Source organism: Fonsecaea pedrosoi (genome assembly GCF_000835455.1).
Source record: "Fonsecaea pedrosoi CBS 271.37 unplaced genomic scaffold supercont1.4, whole genome shotgun sequence".
In the NCBI taxonomy this organism is placed as follows: domain Eukaryota; kingdom Fungi; phylum Ascomycota; class Eurotiomycetes; order Chaetothyriales; family Herpotrichiellaceae; genus Fonsecaea; species Fonsecaea pedrosoi.
This window is the reverse complement of record NW_013550612.1, coordinates 3,423,345-3,440,093: the sequence shown is the minus strand read 5'-3', so window position 1 is coordinate 3,440,093 and position 16,749 is coordinate 3,423,345. Positions and strand designations below refer to the sequence as shown.

Sequence of the window (16,749 nt, the reverse complement as noted above, 5' to 3'; positions counted from 1 at the left end):
TTCCTACTACCAACTTCCTGCCGCTATTAGCCGCTTGCCACCCATCGCTTCACCTGCCCTCGGCTCACATGCTCCTTTGGGATAGCGATATGGGGCTTATATACCCCCGGTGCCCCGCAATATAGACTCGATTGGAGCCAGAGTGCCAGGGCAGGTTCTCCAGTCTTAATATCGTTTCCCACGCGGTGATAAAGGTCACTTCCTCCGGCATAGGCAGCATCAGCCTAGAACAATAACAAGCTTGCAAATGGTAGGCCAACGGGAATTGCCAAAGAAGGCTCACGCTTGCGGCCAATGTCGCGCACGGAAGGTCAAATGTATGCTTGCCCCCAGCTGTTTGATCGTGTTGATACCTGATCCCGAGGCTCACATGATTGAAAAATCCCAGGCGACGGAGGAACCCCGTGTGCCAAATGTCAGGTACTCTACCCCGAGTCGCTACCAAATAGGGATTCTTCTCAAAAGTCAGTGCAGATTTCTCGAGCAGAATGTGTCTATCCCGAATCTCGACGAGGGCGACGAAGGCATGGCAGCGGCCTCGAAACTTCGCTGGAGGGTCGCATAGCTCGGATGGAGGCCATGATCGAGAACCAGAACCAGATCAGGGCCTCCCCATCGGTGTCTGACACCGCTCATCCTGGCAGTATCAGCAGCCAAAGCACCCTCGTGGCGCCAACCCTCGGACCACAACTTGGAAGCGCCAGGAACACAACAACATCCACCTGGAACGAAACCCAGCATATCAGGTCGATCGACATGGAGACCTCATTGATCGACAATCCTACACTGACGTCTTTCGTGCCAGAAAAAGTTGTGCCAACATATCAGAATCCGCCCACGTCAACCAACCCAAGTTTGGCGGAAACGGTGCAACAGTCCGCGCAACCCTTTTCAAACAGGCATATTGAGGCCAAGGAAGACTCTGACGCTACAAACATGGACAAGGAGGCCACTATTCTTGCTCCACAGGTGGTAAGTATACACAGCCCTTGGGACAATTTCCGTGCAGGCTAACGGCTCTCAAGGTGAACTGGGAACATCATGGTAATGTACCGCTTACATCCAACCCTCAAAGCCTCTATCTGATTGTCTTTTGGCACAGGTCCGGGGTCCTGGCTATCGGTCTGCTCAAGGCCCGGTCTTGACTGGGTTGCACAAAGAACTGGCGTCGCAGATTTTGAAAACAGCGCCAGAGAGCTTATAACCACGTGGACGAGGCGTTTGACATTGGATCGGAGCAAAATCGCAGGGACCCAACACCGCGAACCTGATCCCGAGACTGCCTGGAAATACTGTAATGGCAAGTGATGTCGTTGTCTATATGATCTCTCTCGTACAAAGGCTGACAAGATGGTGGAAAAGCATACTTTGAGGAATCGTTCGACGCAACTCTCGGCATTGTGTACAGACCCGAGTTTGAAAGCGCCCTTCGAGCCCACTTACGCGGAGATCTGGTGTCGGGCGATGATGCCTCCTGGTTCGCCTTGCGCAAAACCGTGTATGCCTCAGGGTGTCGAATCTACCTCTCCAAACACACGTCGATGAGTTTCACAGAGATCCAAGCTGAAGCATGGAGCTACTTTCAGAGCGCCATGTCCGTCCTCATCGAATTACTTTTCACCCCCACAGGTTTGCTCGCCGTTCGCGCCCTGATCGCAATGGTACAAAGGTCCGCACTTTTTCGCTGTTAAATACCATCTCACCATATCTGGCAGGCTTTTTTCTCAGAGGGTCTCGGCAATCCCGCTCTCGAGTACATGTTCTGTGCCGGTGCGGCGCGGGTGGCTCAAGCAAAAGGATTGCATCGGCGACCGGCCAAAGCGTGGAACTTGGCTGCCCATGATGAACTACACTATAGTTGGCTGTTCTGGGCTATATATTGCTGCGAGAAGCATATTGCTCACCGCTCTGGACGACCGTCTGTAAGTCATGACTACCGACCACCGATTTGTTGTCAAGTACTAACTAGTATCTTGTCCAGGCCATCGACGACGACGAGATCAGCTGTCAGATCCCGACCGAGGCATGCCCAGGAAGCACTCTTGACGTGCAGGCATTCACCTATCTTATTCGACACGCCCAAATATCCTCTCAAATTTCCAAGCGACTCATGTCGGTCAAGGCCTTTCAACAGCCGCCGAGCACTCTACTTGAAACCGTAGCAGAACTAGATCACCAGCTGCACGAATGGAGAGATTCTCTCCCGCCAGGACTGAGACCGGATGACCGCCTGCGGTCCTTTCAGGTCCCCCACGACGCCAGGTATCTCCCTACGGTCCTTATGCATTGCGCTTACTACGGGAGCTTGATGGCCATACACACCATCTTTGCCTATCCGTGGGTGTACAGCACCATCTTCGGGAACGGGAGGGCTGTCGTCACTCAAGACCAACTGATCTTCAGCTCGAACACGGTTGCAGAAGCCGCGAGGAATATCATCATCATCGCGAGAAGCCTGGAGATCAACGGTGCCTCGATCCAATGGTGCGTGTGACCGAGCAGAACGACAAACTCGTCAGTCTAACAGAACACAGGCCAACCTTCTACTATCCCATGATCGGGCTGATCAATCTCTTCATCCACATTCTCAAGTTTCCGACGCTGCCCTCGGCGCGGTCTGACGTGGCCCTCCTCGACGTGGCGGCCGGCTACTTTGGACACATGGAGTTTGTGACGTCTTCGGAGCTCAACTTTCCATTCGCTCGAGACGTCGCCACCGTCGCTCGGCAGACTGTCACCAAGGCGTTGAAGACCGATGTCCCCGCGAGCACGGGCGCCGACGACGGCTTCAGTCTCGCCAACGACGTGGACATTCCGTTTGGGGTAAGTCGATGGCCTGTGTCCATGCGCAACAATCTTATTTTTTTTTGCCTTTAGCTCTACTGACAAAAACCCCTCAAAGGACATCTTCTGCGTGAGCCAGGACTTCAACCTCGACGACTGGAGCGTGTTCTCGTCCGTCTTCTCTGACGAGGCACTGATGAATCGAGAGATCGCTTTCTAGTGGGAGCGGGAGGGGATGGGACTAGCGAACAAGGACGAAAGGTTATGTTGGCGTGTCGAATCAGAATCTGAAGCCTTTTGGCACCAAAGCATTGTCTTTGACTCCATCTACCATGAATCCACCGTCCCCGAACTCTCCCCACATTTCTTCAGAATGAGGGATTGCTTCGGCGTTCGGCGACTTGGCGGCCTCTTATCCCGTCCTCGCTCTTCAGCTTCTGAAGACTGGAACGGAAGCCAGTGTTTCCCGGACACATCCACCACTGGCCGGGGTAAAACTGGTAAGAGTGGATAGCATGTCTGGGGGTCTCCCATACTAGACGCCAGATGCATAACCTGGCAACAAATCAGTCGTCGGCCCTTCGGAACTGTAACTCCTCCCGCTGCGCTGGGCGTGTCTCCTCCCTTGAAGCCGGTCGCGAGGTCGCTTGAGAGAACCTTTGCGGGGGACTCTGGAGTCTCCTCAGACTCCCCGGGCTGTTGCCAACATGGCTGCATGGGTATGGTACTGTTGTTGTATTCCTGGGATGACGTGGCACACCGACTCGTCTCACCTTGAACGTCCATCGTCCACGTTGTTCTTCTCGTCGAACCTACCCCTGTGTCTTTCGCCGAAGTGATCCTGCGTCTCTATCCCACCCTCCCCTTTCTTTCTGGTAGACATTCAATCCAAAAACCCAAACCCCAAACACACTGCCCGTGGCAATCATCAAGCCCTATACATTTGTGAAAAGGAATGCCTCACCCAGCAATATCCTCGACCATATGGCCGCCCGCGCCAATCAGTCCGGCCGTCAAAGACCTGCTGGGACGATTCTTCCACCTGGCCGACCAAAAGGACGACAACGTTGGGACCGTGCTGGCTGAGGAAGTCTTTACGCCTGACGGGCGTTTCGTCACGGCCAATGGCGCTTTCGAGGGGAAGGAGCGTGAGTTTTTTCGTCACTTTTTTAGCCCTCCCTTTTGTCCAGACTGTACAGGTCACACACACACACACACACACACACCCACCTACCTAGTGTTGTTTTTTTTTTACTGAAAATTACACAAACGTCCAGAAATCGCAACCAGTCGCGCCGGCGCGTGGACCGTCGTGACGTTCCGCAAACACACCGTCGACAAGGTCTACGCCACCGGAGTGAATCCGAGTGGGGAGGGAGTCACGGACATTGTCCTCACGGGCAGACTCGAGACGCGCACCAAGGACAGCGGCTCCGTCGTCGGCACCGTCACGGACTTTGCGGCGAGAGTGGTTTTTGTAGGCGGGGGGGACGACGACAAAAGTGGTGAGAGCGCGGGGTGGAGGATCAGGGAGTATCAGGCGTGGATTGGGCGGTCGACGACTTCCTCGGGACCGAAAGCGTGAGGCATGCGGGACGGGGTGAGGACCAGGGTCGGTTGGCGATATAAAGGCAAGATATACGATATACAATATACAAAGTATTCGATTATCTCGTGGAGGACTTTGTCACTTTTTTTTGGGGGGGGGGGGGGGAAATATATTTCTCACTCAGAGGGGGGGGGGGTTTGACGTCTAGTCGTTACTCAAGCTCATGCTCCTTCATTGCTTTCCCTTCCCCTTCCTAGCCCTCCTGTCCCTCCTTAACCCCCCCCCCCCCCCCCCTCTCTCACCCTTCCTAGTCTCATAGTTAGTCCTCGTACTTTTGAAGAACCGTCCTCGCCTCATCAAACTCCCTCCGTATCGTGTCTTCATGCTGCCGCGACCTGACGCAAAACGACGCCGAGAACGGATTCGGCCCAAACACGAAGCCATCAGAGTATCCCGTCTCGACGTTCGCGTCTGGCGGCGCCGCCCCCGCGGCCGGGTCGGCTTTGATGTCGAACGCCCAGGCCATCTTGGACATGTTGATCATCTGTATAACAAAAAAAAGGAAAAAAATGGGGTGTGTTAGTTAGAGGTAGGTATTGGTACTGGTACTGGTTTCGGTACGGTGTGGAAAAAGAAAGGGGACGTGTATGCGGATATGTGGGTATGTGGCCTTTGTCTCTCTGGACGGATGGATGGATATGTACGTGTGTGTGTGTGTGTGTGTGTGTGTGTGTGTGTGTGTCTGGAAATGAAAACTCACCAGAGAATTCTCAGCGAGCCGCTGACCGGGACAGACGCGCCTCCCGGCTCCAAAGCTATAAGTCACCCGTCGGCGATTCTCGTCGTCGTCGTCGACATCGTTGTTATTGTCGTCATCATCGCGCAAAGCCTGGGTGTTGCTCTTGTTCTTACTACCAAACTTGTCGTCGAGGAACCTCTCGGGAATGAACTCCTCGGGTCTGTCGTACTCCGACACGTCCTGGTGGATGGACCAGGTGTTGGCAAACACGATGGTGCCTTTGGGGAGGACGTAGCCGTCGTAGACGTCGTCTTGGATCAGCATGTGGGGGACGCCGTTGGGGGCGACTGGTCGCCATCGTAGTGTCTATCACAGTATTTCAGTCTCTCTCTCTCTCTCTCTTTTGAACACGAAACCTTTGTCACAGCAAGCACACGCGTGTGTATCTCTCCACACTCACCTCTGTCATCACTGCTTGCATGTAGGGAAGGTTCCTGATATCATGGGAGCTAGGAGACCTCGAGGCCCCGCACACTTGGTCTAGCTCTGCCTGTGCCCGTTTCAGGACTTCGGGGTACATGATCATGGCGAGCACGAACGAGTGGAGGGTCGAAGATGTTGTGTCGGATCCTGCTTCCATCTACCCAACCAGCCAGAGATGTTAGTAATGTCTGACCCGAACCTCAAACACAGCCCCGCGCGCGCGCGCGAGAGAGAGAGAGAGATACCAAAATCCCCCCCGTGTATACAATTTGTTCGTCGTCGAGCCCGCTCTTCTCCTTCCCCTCCAGCAGCTTGTCCATGAAGCAAGGAATCCTGTCCTGCCTTCGACCCCGTGCCACCGTCTCATTGAGCAAGTTGGAATACAGCGTCCGCTGCTCCTGTCGAATCCGCGCCGCCCAGCGTTTCCAAGGGGCCAAGAACGCCGGGATATATTTGAAAAGAGGAAACGCATCCACGGGCGGTGTGGCTCCCGGCGCGAGGATCGTGGTGAACTGCTCCTGCGCGTGGTACAGGGCTTGGACTTTCGGGGCCTCGTAGCTCGCGCCTCTCTGGCCAAACACGGACGCGAGGATGACGGCCGTCGAGTACCGGCGGATGTGCGTGAAACACTTTTGCGGCGTCGTCATCAGCTCGAACAGCGTCTGCGCCGCTTCGGCTTCCTGCACGGGCAACAGGCGGTCCACGGCCGTCACGTTCAACATGGCCTGGACGGCTTTCCGGAGGGCCCTCCACCCCGGACCATAGGGGACCAGGAGGATGTGCGTTTCGTTGGGGCAGAGGAGTTGATTGCCCACATAGCTGTCTGGACGACTCGAGTAGAGAGCTCCGCGCTTGTCAAAGAGTCTGTAAAAAAAAAAATTGGCCGTCAACACATGGCTGCGTCCTCAGGTCCCAAACTTACTCTTTCACACTCTTGTAGTTGTTCAATACCACGACGTTCTGAGGACCCAGCTTGAGACCCACCACAGGGCCGTACAATTTGCTCCACTCATGAAATCTGGACAAATTAGACTTTTGTGCTGATAGCCCCCCCCGGGGGCCGGGGGAATCAAACTCACTTGATGAAAGGCTTTGTGAGAGGAAGCTGGTGTAGATTGCCAATGACTGGCAGTGTTGGCGGCCCTGGGGGAAACCCTCGAGGTCGACGACTGGCGGCAGCATATCGAGCGAGGACAAGAACAAACACCGCGGCGGATGCCAGAGCCAGCTTGCTGGCAAGTGAAATCAATGTCTCATTCATGACTGTTGGGCCTGGGATTAGCAGGTCTCTCTAGCACAGTCTCGCTCTTGGATTGTCTGTAGCGGTATCACTATATGATGCTTATCTTTTGTTACTTACACCACTCCCCGTGTCGCTGAAGCAATACCGTCTCGGCCATTCGGTCATCGATGGCTCCATGGAACTCCCCGTTTCGGGTTCTTGGCTGTGGGGAAGAGATCCACAGTGATAGACGAGGACGAGGTCCTAGCGGAGGTTCCCGCCTCCGTGCCGAACGTGTTAAGCGAATACTTGTGAGCATTCGGGTGGTAGGCGTCATGTTAAATGGTCTGGGCAAGGTGCTCTTTTTATGAGGCAGACTCGTTGGTAACGCGACAGTTGCTTCGACACGACGCAGAATGGCTGGAGACTTGGACTTCCCCGTCATCATCGTTGGAGGTGGAGGATGTGGTTTGTCCATGTCGTCGTTCCTCTCTGACTATGGGATCGAGCACATCCTTTTTGACCGCAAGGTCGTGGCCTCGGCTCTGCCAAAGGCACATTATCTCAACCAGAGAACCATGGAGACGTTCAGGTTGCACGACATGCACAAAGAAATCCGCAAGAGAAGCTGTCCTCCCCACCTAATGAGCCAGGTTGCGTGGGCCACCTCACTCGGTGGCAACGGACCTCTGGACAGAAAAGTGATTCACCAGTTTCCTTGCTTTGGTGGCGATGACGGCGATCTCAAAGCCCAGGCATACAAAAGAGATAGCGCCGAGGGATCGGGCAATCTTCCACTCTGCAGAATGGAGCCAATCTTGCGGCAATTGGCTGAGGAAAGAAACCCTGGACGTATCCGTTTCGGCCACACCGTCGTCGACTTTCACGACAACGGTGATATCGTTGAAGTCACTGTCCAAGATGCCACTGGAAACCTCTCCACTTATCGAACGCGATATCTCATCGGCGCAGACGGTGGACGTTTTGTCGGGCAAAAGATTGGTGTCACTATGCAAGGCCCGACCGGAATCACGGACATGGTCTCAGTTCACTTTGGAGCAGACCTTTCCCAGTACTGGGACGAAACATTCTTCGCCTGCCACTTTATCAACGGCGAATGCGGGACCATCTTTGAGAGCGGTGCTATAGTCCCCATGGGCCCGAACTGGGGCCGGCAATCGGAAGAGTGGGTGATGCATTTTGGCTTCGCACTCGACGACGAAGCGAGACACCAGGAGGAAAAACTGGTCCCTCGAATCCGCGACCTCCTCAAGATTCCCGATCTCGACATCAAAGTCCACAGAATCAGTCATTGGATCATCGAGAGCGTGGTCGCAGACAAGTATCGCGTGGGCCGCGTTTTCGTTGCCGGCGACGCCGCTCATCGACGCCCTCCAACCACGGGACTAGGCCTGAACACAGCGATAGAAGACGCACTCAATCTATCTTGGAAGCTGGCCATGGTCCTCAAGCACAATGTGGACACCAAGATCCTCGACACTTATGAGCCGGAACGACGACCAGTGGGCAGAAGGAACGCTGATTGGGGCTTGTTCACGTTTGAAAACTCGGCGGTGATTAACGCGGCAATTGGCCTGGTGGCTGGACAGAAGGAGAAAAACCTATCCAGATTCCAGGCCATGTTCGAGGACTCCTTGACCGGACGAAGCATCCAAGCACAGGTGAAGAAAATGATTGAATCTCAAAGCATCGAATTTGGGGCACACGGGATCGAGCTTGGGTTCACGTACGAGCATGGCCTCAAGATCGCAGACGGCACCACAGCTCCAGAGGTAGATCCTCTCGGCCAGAGATATTTTCCGACGACTCGACCAGGGCACCGCCTCCCTCACGCATGGTTGGTTTTGGACGACCGTGTCATCTCCACACAGGATCTGGTAGGGCCCAAAGGATCGTTTCTGCTTCTGGCCGATGACAACGGACTCGTGTGGACAGCAGCTGCAAAGCGATTGGTGCTTCGGTACAAGATTCCTATCCAGACAGCCCGGATTGGCGAGTCTCTGAGGGACATAACAGACCAGTGGCAGCGGGTGAAGCAGCTCGAGGACGGGGGTGCGATTTTGGTCCGACCAGATAATTTCGTTGCCTGGCGGTCGCGAGGCCCGTCCAAGGCTAATGGTCAGGAGCTGGAGGATGCGTTTGCTGTGCTGCTAGGTCTGCCGCAGTTCGTTGTTGAGGAGTCGATATAGCAGCCAGTCAGTAGGGCGATTACACTGTGGTGGGAGTCGGAAATAGCTAGCATAGTGCCAAGACACTAGTTAACTGACTAACCCCATCGGGAATTTAACAGGGTATCTTTAACGACGGCGAATGGACTGCAAATTGAAACACATAAGAAACTTCATCTATATGTCAACCTCAAGTCATGGATGCGCGCGCACCCTGATGATCAACATCCATAACTTGATTCTTCTGGGGACGATCATGTGGCACGACTAACCAAGGGATGTCGTATCGTATTCCCCTCTCGCCATCGGCATTCGGGGAACTCGATGTCTCGTCACCGAAATTGTCCCTTGACTTACCTAGGTGATGAACTCTTGACCGTCTCGTACATCTCGTACGAAGCATCATGAGTTCAGCATTGTCCGTTCCCTGAAAGCGAGTGGCGACAGTTTGTTGTACGACGTTATCGACATAAAAAGAAGGGGGGGTTGAATAGTCGTCTCAAGACCACTTGCAACCCTTTACCCAACTCTCAGCATATTCCCTCTACCTCTATCGCACCCATCCTCAGGGCTTACTTGTAGAATCGCTATATCGAAATCATGACATCCACGCAGCACAACGGTGTCAACGGCCACTCCCAGAACGGCGCACCACCGAAAATCAAAGTCAAGTCGCCCATTTCTCTGGCCCACGTCGTGCTCCGCACGTCCAACTACGAGCCCATGGTGCAGTTCTGGCAGGCGTTCCTGGGTGCCGAGATCTCCTTCAAGGACGACCAGCTGGCCTTCCTCCGCTACGACGCCGAGCACCACCGCATCGCCATCATCAACGTGCCCGGCACGGGGCCCAAGGTGCCCACCTCGGCGGGCCTGGAGCACATCGCCTTCACGTTCGAGACGCTCGACGACCTGACCGAGTCGTACCGGCAGCGCAAGGCCCTGGGCATGACACCGTGCTGGTGCACCAACCACGGGCCCACCACCAGCATTTACTACCGAGACCCCGACGGCAACCGCATCGAAACCCAGGTGGACAACTTCGACACGGTGGACGAGGCGAACGCCTTCATGGCGGGGCCGCTGTACAGAGAGAACCCCATCGGCACCGACTTTGACCCGGAGGATCTGATCAAGCGGCTCAAGGCGGGAGAGGACCACAGGAGTATCAAAACCAGGATTGAAATCGGGAAGAGGGGCTTGCCGGAGGACTTTTGAAGGGACAAAGTCTTGAGGATAATGATCTACACTCCAATTCTCTTTTGGTACATTCCATATACTCAATGTCCCACCTAAATCTCTGACAGACCTTCTTGATTTCGCCAGTAGATGGGGAGCCAGTAGTTGAGAGGGACCAGGAATTGTCAATGCTCACGTAGAGGCAGGGTCGACCACAAAGCCGACTTAAACTGCAGATCTCTCGCGTACTCAGCTCACACACACACACACACACACACACACACACACACACACACGCATTTCCACACATACGTCCCAACACAGTCCCCCACAAGACAAGACAAGACTGTTCCATCCACATCATCGTCGATTGTGCGGAACGAGAACAATCAGCCGCAGAAGCAACACGTCTCGGTGTTCGGCTTCTTGGCAGTCCTGGTCCCACTTGTGGGGAGACTAGCTGTGCACGTGCACATCTGGGGTAAAAAACAACCAAACCAGGGTTGGAAGCTCCGGCGCAAGGGGTAGAGTCCAACCGCTTCCTTTCTGATTCCTTTTCTCTGTTCTCTCTTTGGTAAGAACGTAGTTGAATTGACGTCCTTTCCCCAGAATTACGAGTTCGAGTTTCAACCCGAGCCAAGACTCCGGGTGGCGGCGGCGGCGGCGGCCCAGAAAAGTGATTCGTCCCAGAAGGGTCGACAGGACCGACCTCACCCCATGGGCCATGGCCCGAATGGTTTCTCAACGGACCAAAGCTGGTCAAACCACCTGATGGTCACCATCCACTACACAGAGCGAGGATCGTCTACCATTGCAGAATCTACGCCAAAGGTTTGTCTAGGAGGTCAACAAAGCGGCGTCTCTCCGCTCCCCCCCCCCCCCCCCACATTCCTTCCCCCATATTCCCCCGGTGTCCGAGTCCCGACTCGAGACTCGACGATGTGCACAGAGCGCGGATGAGCAGTGCATATAAAAATGTCTCGTGTGTATATGGGAGGACTGTTAATACCAGGATGAGTCTTGACCGCCATCCTTTGAAAATCCACATCCCCTTTGACTTTCCCTGCCCGCCCGCCCGCCGGCATCATTTGAAGAGGCTTGTTATGTGTGTCCCCCCTCTCTCCTTGCCATCATGATCTTGACAAATCTTGGCAACTTGGGCCATAATGCCCCTGCGTGGGCGATTGTCCTACTCCTCCTGTTTCTCTGGCTCGGTGGCCTTTTCGTCCAGTCGTACAGGTCACGCCGACGCCGTCTCCCCCTCCCTCCGGGGCCCCCACGCCTCCCGATCATCGGCAACCTGCACCAGGCGCCGCAGGTGTACCCGTGGCGGGTGTACCAGGAATGGACGCGGCAGTACGGCCCCGTGTTCAGCCTGCAGTACGGCATGAACACGGTCATCATGCTGGGCACGTACCAGGCGGCGCACGAGCTGCTGAACAAGCGCAGCCACATCTACAGCTCGCGGCCCCGGGCCGTCATGGGCGGCGAGTGTCTCAGCCGCGGGCTGCGCACGCTGCTCATGCCCTACGGCCAGCAGTGGCGCAACCACCAGCGCCTGCAGGCCTCGTACCTCAACGTCCGCGTCTCCCAGAGCTACCGCGGCGTGCAGGACCTCGAGAGCAAGCAGCTCCTCTACGAGTTCCTGTCGCCCGGCGTCGACTTTGTCGACCGCTACCACCGCTACTCGTCGAGCGTCATCTTCGCGCTGGCGTACGGTCGCCGCCTGCCCAAGGGCGACGAGCCCGAGATCCAGGCCATCGACGAGGTCATGAAGAACTTTCTCTACGCCGCCCGCGTCGGCACCTGGCTGGTCGACGCGGTCCCCATCCTAAACTACCTACCGAAATTCCTCGCGCCGTGGAGACGCCTCGGTGACCGGCTCCACAAGCTCGAGTCGACCCTCTGCATCGACAACATGACCAAGGGCCTCGACTCGGCGTCGTGGAACTGGTCCAAGCACGTGTCGGGCATGAAAGAGGGCCGCGACATGTCGACCAAGGAGCTCGCGTACGACGTGGGCATCATCTACGAGGCCGGCAGCGACACGACGTCGATGGCGCTCGAGATCTTCACGTTGGCCATGCTCGTGTACCCGGACGTGATGAAGAAGGCGCAGGCCGAGATCGACGCGCACGTCGGCGGCGACGACCGGCTGCCCGGGTTCGAGGACAAGGACTCGCTGCCGTACATGGACGCCATGATCAAGGAGGTGCTGCGGTGGCGGCCCGTCAGCGCGGGCGGCATCCCCCACGCCGTCATCCAGGACGACGAGTATCTCGGCTACCGCATCCCCGCGGGCGCGACCGTCATCGGGAACCACTGGTCGATCCACCTCGACGAGGACGTCTACCGGGACCCGCACGCCTTCAACCCGGACCGCTGGATCGAGGACCCGGCCCTCCCGCTCGCCCCCTTCGGCTTCGGCCGCCGCGTCTGCACCGGCCAGCACCTCGCCCGCAACAGCCTCTTCATCAACATGGTCCGCATCCTCTGGGCCTTTGACGTCGTCCACGCGCACGAGTCCGTCCCCGAGATAGACCCCCACACCGGCCGCACCGTCCTCGTCCGGCGCAGATGCGAAGTCGACCCCCTCGCCTTCACGCAGGGCCTCAACTCAAAGCCCTTGCCGTTCAGGGCCGAGTTCAAAGTCAGATCGCCCGAGAGGGCGCGCATTGTCCAGGATCAGTGGGACAAGGCGGAGAAGAGGCTTGATGTCCTGCTGGAGCGCATCCGCGCTGATGTCGGTGGGAGTGGGAAATGAAGTGGCGAGAACGACAGCCTTGACGATCTATATCGACTAGGAATTTCTGATGGTGTTTGATCGAGAAAGTCGCGAGATATTCAATGCAGTAGAAATTTGTCGTCTCGGTAAATAAACTACTCCGTTGATTCAAGAAGCCTACACGGAGGTAGTGTCTGTTGTATGCCTCTTGTATTCACACGTATCGCTCTTTGTGGGATTTATGTCGCGTTCCAATCCTCTATACCTCCAAGACTATTTACGCCACAAAGACGGCACGGAATTACCAGTATGCTATCAGTTTCAAAGATGAGCCTTTGCAGGCCCAACTTCCCAATCCCCCAAGAACCGCACATTGACCTTTCTTCCTCGGAGACCCTTGACAGCCACCTTGACCTCCTGTCCGGGCAGTAGATCGAACATGTTGTCTTCCCACAGTGGTTCAGGCTCGTCCGCCTTTTCAGTTCCATCGTACACGGGCTCCAGCCAACAGCCCTTGATTGGCTGATTGGCACTGACTGTCACCACATCCTCAAAGTGTGTGTCGTTGACGTCGGTATGGGCGTGATCATCTTGGATGCTCTGAACGGAAGTGGCCACTTTGGTGTCGACGGGCCACTGCAAGTACCGATACGGTTCGGGCCAGTCAGTGAATCTTGCCAGCACCTTCTTCGTCGACGGGTCCACAAGGCTCGCGTCCAGGATGATCAGACTTTCCTCGGTCCAGGACGCATGTGGCTTCAGACTCCCAAGCTCGGTATTGTGACTGGCTGACAAGGTCACCTCCGAGCTCACGCCGGTCCAGTCCAACTCAACCTCCTCTCCGGCATGAAGATCGTACGCCCTCAGTTCCAGAGAGCATTTTACCTCGACTGGCGTGGTATTATGTGCAAAGAGAGCAAAGTTGGGGATGTACGAATCCTTTGGTTTGTCTTCGTCGATCCAGCGAGAGCGAGGTGTGCGTTCAATCCCAACGCTGACGGGGGCAAAGTTGCGTCGGATCGTATAAAAGGCAGGTTTCGGACGGAGATAATAGTCAATATATGCCCAGCTTGTGACCGGGTAGACATCATTCAGCTGCCAAATGATTGCACCGGCGCACTCCTCTTTACCTTTGCCCCCAAACTTCCGCTTCCAGTCACGCAACGCGTAGCCGTATGCTTCGCTCTGTAAAAGCTGTGAGCAGTATACGAAGTTTTCGAGTTTCATATCGTATCGGAAGTTCTCTGACAAGTATCGCGCGATACGTGTCTCCGCGCCGTGGCCTTTGTTGTGACAATCGATGACGCGGGACTGGGGATGACGGTCCTTCGGATTAGGCGCAAAAACATCGACCGTGCGCATGATAGGGAAACCGTGCATCCCGAATTCAGAGACAAACCGACCATGCAGCTCTCCATATTTCTGATAAGAGTGCTGCGGCCCATGCCATACAGCCCACTGGTGAAGATCACCGAATGTGGTGTCGCTTGCATTTGCTCCCTCCTCGCCCCAGGGTGATGACGGCCAGTATTTGATCGACGGACACAGGCTCTCGCAGACTTTGGGGAGAAGGTCGAGGTAGATCTTACGAGCCGGAAAACTGCTATCTTCAAAGGGTCCTTTGTGGTCGGCAAAGTCGTACGGCTCGCCAAAAAAGTCCTGGATCCCAAAATCCTCGTTGTTGCCACATAAAAGGGCTAGCGAGGCGCGGTTGCGCATTCGAATAGTCTGTGCTTCGGCCTCGGTCTTGACGCTGTCCAAAAATTCCTTGTAGACGGGATAATCACCACAAGCAAATGCGTAATCGTGCCAGACCAGCATGCCCATTTCGTCACAGGCATCAAAAAAGTCTTCGGTCTCGTAAATCCCCCCTCCCCAAACCCGGATCATGTTCAGATGGTGGTACTTCGACAGTCGAACCCAGTCAAAGTATCTTTCGCGGGTCATAGTAGGCAATAGATTGTCTCCGGGGATCCAGTTGCCTCCCTGGGAGAAGATATCGCGGCCATTGACGTTGAAGAGGAATGTCTTGCCTGGCGCGTTATCAAGGGGGCGTTGAATCACTTTGATAGTCCGGATGCCGTATCGAATCGTTCTCGTATCGAGCTTGCTCGACGATTCATCTAGAAGAAATGCCGAAACACTGTATAAATGCTGTGCCCCTTGCCCGTTAGGCCACCACAGCCTGGGTTCTGGTATGATGACCGTGGCGACACCCTTTTTCGACTCGTCCAAGGAGATGTCGAGCCCCTGAGATGCTTGTAAAGAGGCTTGATCGAGAATGTTGACTTTTACAAACTTGGCAGAAGGTCCAGTTGCTTGTACCGTTATCGTGAGCGTCGCCGTTGAGTGGTCTTCTGCCAGTTCCGTGGTGATGTAGACGTCGTCAAGCCTCGCAGAGTACGTCTCCAAATGGATCGGCATATAAGGTCCCGCCGTCACCATTATAGGTCCCCAGTCCCAGCCCCAATGGTACTATATCATCATTAACAGAAAGGTCATATAACCGAGACGTCAAAAAGTACCTGTGCCTTTCGAATATGGTTCCTCCGTTTATCTCGAATCATTTGCGTCCTGGCCCCGAATTTCGCTTCCAGTTCACTTCCTTTCTTCAACGCGCTCTCAAAAAGGATAGAAAGCTCATTTTCCTGTCCCTCGGATTTGAGCTGACTTGTCACGTTCACTCGACGCGGGATGAACATATTGTCAGATTTGAGAATCTCGTTTCCGTTGAGGAAGACAGTGGCAAAGGTATCCAGCCCCTCAAACAGCAAATCAGCAACTCGAGAGTTGTCAAGGCCCTTGGGGGTTGGGAAAGAGCAGGAATACTCCCAGTCCATTTCGCCAACCCACTGGATCTGACGCTCATTTTCGCCCACGTTGGGATCCGGGATGATCTTCTTAGCCAGGAGTTCCATTTGGATAACCGACGGGAAAGCAGTGACCGGTGCCCAAGACTTGAGGTCTGGAATGTCGTCTGCTTTCGATATGCCATTTGCATTGGCCAGACGCCATTTCCACCCCGTGGCCAGTTCATGTCGCTGCTTCATTGCCATTTCGACGTAGTAGCGAGATGGCTGGGAAGAAAACAGCCAGAGTGGCTGGTCTCAAAGTTATAGAGCAGCCTTGTTATTATGAGCCAGAATTATACAGCCATTGTGTCAGCTGAATCGAGTCGAACTCAATCAGATGCCGTGACATGCATAACTCTTTCCCCACTTTACTTTCCATTCTGGGCCAGTGTTCTCACCGGGTTGAGGACGTATTGCGGTGAATCTCTCGCAGGGTTGGATCTCTGAGCGTCTGCCGAGGGTGCAACATGCCGTACTGACGGAGGCGGAGACATGTGTGTATGCGGGCATATATACTCCCGGACTGTATCCGCACTTGACGGCAGTACATATCTCCTCCAATCAACGAAAGACGGCATCGAGGTCTCGGCAGCTCAAAGCCACGTCGAACCTTTGACGTCGACAACTCCTGTTTGCAGTGTTGGGAGCTCAAGGACCTTTCACGGAGAGGTGGTTTGAACTTTCTGAATCTCAATCCACTCAAGCAAACATCACCCAGAGATATGCTCTTCCGAGACAGCAATTGGACGACAGCAGATCTCCAACCAATGCAAACCCAAGTGATCTGCCAATCTTCCACAACGAAGCTGAGGGAAGTGTTTAATTGTTTCGTGTGACGGCTTTTGGACGATGCATACAGGAGTTGAGTTGAACGGCTCGGTCGTCGCTTGACTTCAGCCCTCGGGCCTGTGTCACTATAACGAACTCACTCGACTCCTCAGGGAGTTTTCCATTTGGACGCCTCCCGTGTTTAGTGCCAAGCTCTTACTCTGAACTAGGTCGTTCACTGCAATTGTGTCGGATGTGAGGT

General features: G+C 55.0%; 7 protein-coding genes across 7 annotated transcripts; 5 read left to right on the top strand and 2 right to left on the bottom strand.

Annotated features, from left to right (window-relative positions):
* Positions 1 to 570: 570 nt before the first annotated feature.
* Z517_07042 (uncharacterized protein) lies at positions 571 to 3,004 on the top strand (the record flags this gene model as incomplete). Its single annotated transcript, XM_013428781.1, has 8 exons — positions 571 to 972; positions 1,026 to 1,044; positions 1,103 to 1,294; positions 1,351 to 1,661; positions 1,716 to 1,922; positions 1,982 to 2,484; positions 2,535 to 2,823; positions 2,903 to 3,004. 8 exons carry the CDS (start codon positions 571 to 573, stop codon positions 3,002 to 3,004), a joined length of 2,025 nt encoding a protein of 674 aa, XP_013284235.1.
* A 735-nt stretch (positions 3,005 to 3,739) lies between these two features.
* On the top strand, positions 3,740 to 4,369 carry Z517_07041 (uncharacterized protein; the record flags this gene model as incomplete). The annotated part of the gene is made up of 2 exons (XM_013428780.1): positions 3,740 to 3,932; positions 4,062 to 4,369. The coding sequence occupies 2 exons, from the start codon at positions 3,740 to 3,742 to the stop codon at positions 4,367 to 4,369; spliced, it is 501 nt and encodes a 166-aa protein (XP_013284234.1).
* Positions 4,370 to 4,652: 283 nt separating this feature from the next.
* Positions 4,653 to 6,816, bottom strand: Z517_07040 (uncharacterized protein; the record flags this gene model as incomplete). The annotated part of the gene is made up of 6 exons (XM_013428779.1): positions 4,653 to 4,877; positions 5,094 to 5,438; positions 5,533 to 5,712; positions 5,801 to 6,419; positions 6,478 to 6,573; positions 6,635 to 6,816. 6 exons carry the CDS (start codon positions 6,814 to 6,816, stop codon positions 4,653 to 4,655), a joined length of 1,647 nt encoding a protein of 548 aa, XP_013284233.1.
* Positions 6,817 to 7,193: 377 nt separating this feature from the next.
* Positions 7,194 to 8,987, top strand: Z517_07039 (uncharacterized protein; the record flags this gene model as incomplete). The annotated part of the gene is made up of 1 exon (XM_013428778.1): positions 7,194 to 8,987. The coding sequence occupies one exon, from the start codon at positions 7,194 to 7,196 to the stop codon at positions 8,985 to 8,987; it is 1,794 nt and encodes a 597-aa protein (XP_013284232.1).
* Positions 8,988 to 9,566: 579 nt separating this feature from the next.
* Z517_07038 (uncharacterized protein) lies at positions 9,567 to 10,181 on the top strand (the record flags this gene model as incomplete). Its single annotated transcript, XM_013428777.1, has 1 exon — positions 9,567 to 10,181. The coding sequence occupies one exon, from the start codon at positions 9,567 to 9,569 to the stop codon at positions 10,179 to 10,181; it is 615 nt and encodes a 204-aa protein (XP_013284231.1).
* Positions 10,182 to 11,274: 1,093 nt separating this feature from the next.
* Z517_07037 (uncharacterized protein) lies at positions 11,275 to 12,906 on the top strand (the record flags this gene model as incomplete). Its single annotated transcript, XM_013428776.1, has 1 exon — positions 11,275 to 12,906. One exon carries the CDS (start codon positions 11,275 to 11,277, stop codon positions 12,904 to 12,906), a length of 1,632 nt encoding a protein of 543 aa, XP_013284230.1.
* Positions 12,907 to 13,188: 282 nt separating this feature from the next.
* On the bottom strand, positions 13,189 to 15,923 carry Z517_07036 (uncharacterized protein; the record flags this gene model as incomplete). The annotated part of the gene is made up of 2 exons (XM_013428775.1): positions 13,189 to 15,342; positions 15,393 to 15,923. The coding sequence occupies 2 exons, from the start codon at positions 15,921 to 15,923 to the stop codon at positions 13,189 to 13,191; spliced, it is 2,685 nt and encodes an 894-aa protein (XP_013284229.1).
* Between the last annotated feature and the right edge of the window lie 826 nt (positions 15,924 to 16,749).